Source organism: Pyxicephalus adspersus, chromosome 4 (assembly GCF_032062135.1).
Source record: "Pyxicephalus adspersus chromosome 4, UCB_Pads_2.0, whole genome shotgun sequence".
In the NCBI taxonomy this organism is placed as follows: domain Eukaryota; kingdom Metazoa; phylum Chordata; class Amphibia; order Anura; family Pyxicephalidae; genus Pyxicephalus; species Pyxicephalus adspersus.
This window is the reverse complement of record NC_092861.1, coordinates 29,469,455-29,477,871: the sequence shown is the minus strand read 5'-3', so window position 1 is coordinate 29,477,871 and position 8,417 is coordinate 29,469,455. Positions and strand designations below refer to the sequence as shown.

The window sequence follows — 8,417 nt, the reverse complement described above, 5'->3', positions numbered from 1 at the left end:
AGTGTCCGCTCGCAGGTATTGTGTTGTCTGTGTAGAAGGCTGTGAAAGTCCCTGGGAGCTGCTGCTGTCACTTATACTGAAAGAATAAAAAAAAAAAAAATAAATAAAATCCACATTTTAACACTACGCCAACTGACAAAAAGTAAGCAATATATGGATGTATAAATCTTAGTTCATGGTCTATCTTTACATTTTGAACATATTACTTACAGTTAGAGCTAGTAAAAGCATATGTGCGCTTTCCATGGTTTACTGCACATCATTGTTCTTTGCCGTGTTTCATTACACTGATACCAAGAAACATTTAAAGGCGCCTCTAAAGGCAATTTTTTACCTGGGTCTCTATTATTTTCTAGCAATGTCACGTTACGCATTATGTCCAAATTTATTAAATACAATGGGATCTATTTATAAAGCAGCCAATTTTACATTCAGTGAAAACATTCCCAGGTGGTGAATCAATTACTGCCATTGAAAGACATGGACCTTGAAGGGTCAGGATATTTTTCCATGAACGTCCGATTCTTGCTTTATATATGGACCCCCATGTGTCCAAATTAACATACAAGCTGATTGATTGGTTAACTGATTACATATTTTTATTGTGAGGATAGTCCACTGGACGGACGTGCATAACACCAGTTATAAACCATACACATCACAGCTAGCGTGCTTTCATTGTATTTCTGACACAAGGTAAGCTCCGGTGCTCTTACCCACTTGTTTTAAGTGTTTGTTTTTAATGAAAAAAAAACAAAAAAACACCTACCTGTCATCCAGCTCTACCCGTTTCATGCTGTGAAGGTGCAGAACAGCCAGTATAATGGCCACTAAGAAAATGACAGCACAGCAGACACCAACGCTGATGTAGAACACTCGGGTGGATGTAGTGGGAGCTACATTAACAGGATCAACTAAATGGGGAAATAAAACAAAACCGATAACATGGTGAAACATTTTACCAACAATAAAAATACTGTAGAACTTAATTTCTGCCAGATTTCATTACTAATTTCACCCAATCACAAAATGAAATGTAAAATGTAATAATTTTGCAAATGACATCCTATTAAATATATAAAGGGATGTTTCATAAAGAAAACACATAGCTAGGCACAATGATATTGTAATTATAAAAGGTAATTTTCCTAACCTGCTAAATCTTCTCTCCGTGGCATTCACCCCCTGCATCGACTAATTTACCAAAACGTATCATATATTGTGAGGGCCACAGCATTTAATAGAGATACTGGATTCAGATACTAAAACAATAAAATGTTCCTATAAATGGTGTCTGGTAGTCCCTGGCTTCTATACTAGGACAGGAGTGCATACGGTAGAATAGGTGGTTCTATTGGCAGTCAAATTTATCTCCATGATTTAGGGAAGATTTGTCCAGGGTTGCATTATAAATTTTAGCATGTTGTCCCCTTAAGGTGCGTACACACTTCCAATTTTTATCGTTGGAAATGAACGACGAACGAACGATTGGGCAAAAATCGTTCGTAAAAAAAGTAACCAACGACGCCGACGAACGAGAATAATCGTTGGAAATGAACGACCGGACCGGCGGATCGGATTGGACGACGTTTGTTGACCATCTATCGTGTGTACGGTCGTTCATTGATCGTCCATGGTCTGAGCATGCGCGGTGAACGAACGTTCGCTCACTTCCTGTGGTGCACGTCACTTCCTGTATCGTTCAAACGATTGCATCTATCGTGTGTACAATATCTGCGAACGATCGTGTCGTTATCTGTATGTACAGGATCGGTGCTATACGATCGTTCGCAGATATCGTGCAGGATCGTTCGTCGTTCGTTTACCAACGATAATAATTGGAAGTGTGTACGTAGCTTTACTCTTACTGTAATTCTGTAAACAAATTATCAGACAATGGGAATTTTTTTCAGCCATACAGCAATTAAGGTTGTACAACTTACAGTGAATTCTTGTGCTGTTCCTGTCGAGAGATAATGGCGGTTTGATTTCTGGTTCCACCTCTGTAATAAGAAGCACAATCAGCCTGTTACTCAAGAGCACAGAATAAAATCTTTTGTTGTAGTTTAACAAATATATTTTGTACAGTAACATGACATAAGGCTTGGAACCCTAAAGAACTATATTATTACCTTATTGCACAAACATTACCTAGTCCATATAACAATAAGGTGGCCGGCCAGCTAGAACTGACGTCCAGCAGATAACATGGGGATTTCTAGCGTCCTTACACAGCAATGAAAATATTAAACAATCAAATTTAAAATTGTTGTTTGTACAACTCAAAGCCATGGACACCCGTGTCACATTCTTTATGCTCCCGCTTTCATAAATGTTTCACAACAAAGACCAGGTCTGGGGGTATACAGTATACAGCAACACTTACTCCTGTAGCACATTTTCCTCCTCTTAAAATTGAGAACTGTGATGTTTTTGGCCGGGCTGATAGTTAGGTTGAGCTGCATAACTAATGTGACTTCAGTGTCCAATTTTCCGGAGCAAAAGAGATCCACTCTAAACACTGCCACAAAAAGAAAAGCAAAGAAAGCTTGTTAATGAAAAATACTGGTGATGCCAATTTACATATTCCTATATATTTGCTGGTACAGAATAAAGTTTTTTTTTTTACATTTTAATCTGCACTCACTAGATTATGGTCCCTCAATTCCAAGGGCCACATACAGAGACAATAATGTCGTTTCTGATTCTTTATAAACTATTTCCTACATCATTTGATGCCATTAGAGATATTCAGAAAACGTGTGTGGATCCTGATCCTTGATGATCAGACAACCCTGCACTAGATTTAATGTCCGTAACCTAAATCAAGGCTGGAACAGCCAAACCCTTCATAGACAAAATATCTGGCTGACTACAGACAATTGCAAAACAAATGTAAACACAATGAAAACATTCTTCTGACACGATCGTAGAATTATCGTTTATTTTTTTACCATATTACAGCTTTTTATTGCTTGAACACGGCAACACAGTGCCATTTGTTTATAGACTACTAGCAGCAGGACAAATCCTCTCTAAAGACCACACAAATATCATGTAAACTGATAAATGTTAAGGACAGATGGGAGCTTCATTTACAGACTTTTGTTTACATACTTTTTTTTTCTTGTTCCATTAAGCAGTTCTCTAAACTCTTTTCATTGAATCAACCTAAACAATTCAGTTTGAATTCAATGAATTGGAATTATGAATATAGAATCAAGAACGTTGCTCGGTCTGAATGGAAAGTCAGTGGTTCCATAAGTACTGGACTTATAAATCTATGTTGAATTAAATTGAAAAAGAAACAGCCCCTGTTAAGCTTTTTCTTTAGCCAACCCATAGTACTCAATGGATTTGTCATACATTATTACAGTGGTCTGCAAAATGAAGAAACGTGAACCTCACTCAAGTTTTTACTTCTATTATTTCTGTCACCTAAAGCCCAATTTTAGACAACCCGAGTAACAATTGCAATAAATATAAAGACCTTCTTTTATTAGCAATGTCCGGATAATGAAGAATTTGTTGCCACAACCGAGGACCGACCACCATAAGGCAATAAAGAATACATGGATTTCTTTTAATTAACAATACATAAAACTATTTTGATTTTACCAAAATCATAGTAAAAATGGTAAATTTAAAGCTTCAATTTCTAGGCCTCTCACAATTAGCCCTTTAACAGTATTCCTTCCTTCCTTACACTTATTATCTTCTGAATATAAAACACAGTACAGAAGTTGCATTGTATGGATAAACTAGACATCACACCATGGCCCTGATTTATGAAAGCTCTCCAAGGTTGGAGAGAATACACTTTCAGAAGTGAAGCTGGGTGATCCAGTAAACCTGGAATGGATCTGGTCCAGGATTTAAAACATTTGCCAGCAAATAGCAAATGATTTTTAAAAATCCATTCCACGTTTTCTGGATCACCCAGCTTCACTTCTGAAAGTGTATTCTCTCCAGCCTTGGAGAACTTTAATAAATCAGGGCCTATGTCCGTACACCCAGCTCCTGTATTAACTTTGTCAACGTAGGAGATTGGGCCGCTTATGAATGGAGTGGCATGAGAAGTAAGCCTAGGACCCCCTTTGGATTCAGCAACAGCAGAGCCGGTACCACTGCTAGCATAACATGCATGGCTGTTAATGTAGAAAACTTCAGTCCCTTTGCAGCTGCTTTTGTCTTAACTTAATATCTGCTCTTTCTTGGGACAGTCAGACCCATTTCTCTCGATCTTGGCTTTACCCGTCATCTTCTGCAAGTCTGTAAGTCTGTCTAAGTTTGAGCTCTCTCCTTCCTTAGACCAACAGCTGACAGTGAACTGGCATCACTGGCTTACAGCATATCCTGGGCAAAAGCCAAGAAGTTGGAATATGCCAGGTAATGCTCCTGGCTAAATAAGCCTAGGGAGAACAATTCTGCAGTCTGTTGATGTAGCCCTGTAAATGGCTTGGTAAGGCGCTGACTACTACATCAACAGTGCCTTAGCTGAAGGTCTGGTAGGTGGAGACAGATCAGAGGGTTTTGTTTAATGAATGTTGATGTTTTGATTACACGGATTCTCTGAAAATGGGGTTTAGGTGACATAAAAAAAGGTCAGTCAAATTAAACAATCTCAGCATTGCTTTCCCTTTACAGAATTGTATTAATGTGCAAACAAAATTCTTATGAAAGTGAACTAAAAAAAAAAAAAACAATTGCACTTTACATTGAACATTGTGTCCTTACCAAAGGAGCACAAGTATGTTTTTGTGAATGAAAAATTAGTAACCAGTAGATGGCACTCTTGTAACTTGCAAAGTTCAGTGTAGTTATTTGTTCTGTTAGAAGTTTTAATTGTTCCTATCTTTATTTATATTTATAACTATCTCTATTTATATGGCACCAACATATTACACACGGGGAGAACATACAATTTCCATGCATATAGTGTCCTGGCCGAGATTCAAACCTACGACCCTGGTGCTACAAAAGAAGAGTACTAGCCACTGAGCCAATGCATGGAATGTTAGACAATGTTAGGAGTATACCCTCACCTGATAAAGAGCGCGGGACATCACCTTGCATGGAGATATTGGTCTGTGGTGTGTCCATGGCTATTGGATTGTCTACGTGAAATCCCAACTTGTATTCCACCTGTCAAAGAAGACAAAAACACTTATTTCTGCCTAAAATACACAGAAAAGCAGAGGTAATCATTTTTAGAATGTCATTTAAATAGAGCACACAACTGACATTTTATTAACCACCTTTTTTCAAAACCAACAGCACAGACCTAACATTCATTCCTTTAACATTTATTCAGTCATCCTCCACAAGCAAGGAAATTCTATGCAAGTCTCAAGTTGCTCTAGGAGGAGATTACTTACAGGGCTATTAATAGGGCTATATAAAGGAATATTAGGTCACACGAGCAGATATTCACGATTCCATAAATATGGATATTTCAGTATATCCTGCTCAGGTAGGTCGCATAAGAAACATTCTAACGTATACTCACAGCAACAAATTTACACAAAAAATGATCATTTTAGATCTCTATGATATTGGAGATTTACCCACAAGACATACAACATGGGATGGGGAATGGAAGTACTCAAGTCTGATTGGAGTGTGAATGTATCATACAACCAGTCTAATATTATCAATGCAGAAGAAATATTGGATAACACCAATGTAAATGCTCAAATATTTTAAAATCATTTACTGTTATAGGCATATGTGTACAGACCCTGGGATATTTAGAGAGATTTTGTATAGCATAGTATAACACACAGGGGCGCAGAGGTTTTAATGCTCGCCCCTTCAGAGCTGGGTCCCAGGTTTGAATCTAAGCGAGGACATTATCGGCATGGAGTTTGCAGGTTCTCCACGTATCTATCCCGATATTATCCTACCTGGGAGCCTAGTGCTGCAAAAGTCATGAGTGCTAGCCACCAAGCCTTCAGCTGCATAGAATATTGATATATCTGTGATTTTGTACAGTGCTGCATAATATGTTGGTGCTAAATAGAGTGTAATATTTTTATTATTATTATTATTATTATTATTATTATTAGGACCTATGCTAGTTATGAAGATATCAGTTTTGAAAGTATTTGTTACATACAAAAACTGTACATTTTACAAATATTTTTTTCAACACCATCAAACTGATTTTCATAGTCAGGTTTTCTAGCTTCAGCTTCAATCTGCTTATACACTGAGCAGATTAAATGTATGTGTGCACCATACAATGGTATAGAACATTTTACAGAGATTACATAACTGACAACGAGAATATTCTACAATTTCAGAAAGGTGTATGTGATGATTGCTTTCAGCAGGTAGCAGCTTTTCTGGTAAATATGGGATTTTACAACTTGCAGCCAGTAGGTGGTGCACTAGACACAGGGGCAGTTGTCTATCTGGGGTCTGTTATACAGAACAGCTGTAGAAAGAGCTAAATACGCTGAATCCAGAGGGAGTAAATCACAAGTCACTGGGGAAAAAAAAAAAAAAAAAAGTTTGGCTTCATCAACTTCTGTGCCTCCTTATTATTGTTATTTTTGATGGAAATGTTCTGGCCAATAGACGGGCTCTGGAGCTATGAAGCTGGGATCAAGACAAATGAAAACAGTTAAGATTTGAGAAAAAGTTTACATACCTTAGTTTTGGAGTGCCAGCTAAAATGGAGCTTGCTTGTCTCAGAGGGAATGAGCAGATTAAAAGATAAAGCGTAGTGATTAATGACATCATTCCTGACATAATAAAGTTCAGCATCCAAGCCTAGAAAAGAAAAATAAATCCATGTTAGGAAAGTGAAAAGCTTTGGACATTTCATTCAATTTACTAACAAATAAATACAAACCAACTAGAAGAACAGACATTTGTAATAACAAAATCTCAGTTTAATGTTCTATGAATAGGTCCAGTAGATTGTGTTCAGTGTTCTCCCCAGCCCCTTCTAGCTGGGCGCACCACCCAGCACTTTTCAGCAGCCACTCGGCTGTTTTTGGGTGGCTTCTCATAAGTTGGGTCACAGTACATGGACTGCCACCCACCTACAATTTCTGCCCACCAAGCTTAAAAGTAAAAATTCTGGGTTGAGCACTGGTGGGTGTTGTATGAACTCCAGACTGTAATCACCAAACAGGGACAATAAATCAGGTTCTATTAAAATGTATTCAACTCTATGAGAAACAGAACAACTCACATTGCGGGTCTGATCCGACAAGTAATTCACCATTTAAAACACTAAGCAGACAAGTATTTTCCACATTAGTCACCGTCCATGTAGTTTGCTGCATAGACAAAGGTAAACCTTACAAGGAACACAAAACCTTCAGTCCTTGCCTATAAGGAACTGACAGCTCAGGATATAACATCAAACAGGGAATTACAGCTCAATGTTAAAGTTCAATCTGCATAAAATTTGCCTTTCCTGATCCCTATTAACCCCCGGGTCATCAATGGTTCTCTATGCAAGGAAGAGAGATCATGACAAACGTATGGCTGCTGCACAGAGCTTCCTAAAAAGCACCCAGACACAGCAATCCTCCCAAACAGCCCATGAATTCCCACCCCAGACTCACATCTAGCCATCAAGGCATCGTTATATTCACATACCTACACCCAAACATTAACCTACTGCTTGCATCAGGACAAGCAAGTGTCAAAATGCTTTGATGGGCAGGTACAAGAGTGGTATGTAGAGCACCCACATGTAACGCCGGGTCTCCACATATGGAAAGTGAAATCCAATAAAGGAGTGGGCAAGGGAATGCACGTGGCCCAGGAAATGAAGCAAGCTCTGGCTGGCAAAGTCTTAGCGTGCAGTAAAATCATACCCACAGAAGAGAAGTCAGTACAACTGAAGGCTAAAGATCAGCTTTAAATTGAAACTGAAGTTCCGCATTGAAAATATGTCATCAGGTAGGACTGAATTGCAGAAAGAGATAGGACATGTCCCTTCTGCAATAAAACATACTAACATACGGTCACAAAATACTGATCTGTGCATGCCCGATTCCAAATCTCTTCACCTCCCCATGCAGACATTTGGTTCCCACTAACACAGGGATGCTGGAAATTGTAGTCTGGCATCCACTGTTCTTCCTACTGTGTCACATGATCACAACTGATAGCCCCACCCCTCTGAGGCATGAGAGGAAATGAGCTGTAGTGCAGTGTGCAAAGAAATGTGGCCCATGAAATATGGGCTCTGTACGCCACATTCCTTCTCTACACCTGTATGCACCTAACATAATGGCTAGGAGAATGTGACTTGATTAATTCTGTGTAGAGTTAGGCTGGCTTAACCCTGGTAAGGGTGTTGCTGGTTAGATTACTGTACACAAAGGTATAGCAGCAATTCCAAACAAAATAATATATGGAGGCTACAATATACATGAATTCATTTGGAAGTA

At 38.6% G+C, this 8,417-nt stretch overlaps 1 protein-coding gene across 1 annotated transcript in view; it reads right to left on the bottom strand.

Moving 5' to 3' along the window:
* RYK (receptor like tyrosine kinase) overlaps nucleotides 1-8,417 on the bottom strand; it is a gene marked incomplete in the record, with an annotated part of 77,845 nt that overhangs the window by 43,618 nt on the left and 25,810 nt on the right. Inside the window, 6 exon segments of the mRNA XM_072407634.1 lie at nucleotides 1-76; nucleotides 770-914; nucleotides 1,944-2,003; nucleotides 2,387-2,521; nucleotides 5,046-5,145; nucleotides 6,656-6,777. Of these exon segments, the coding sequence (XP_072263735.1) occupies nucleotides 1-76; nucleotides 770-914; nucleotides 1,944-2,003; nucleotides 2,387-2,521; nucleotides 5,046-5,145; nucleotides 6,656-6,777 (638 nt within the window).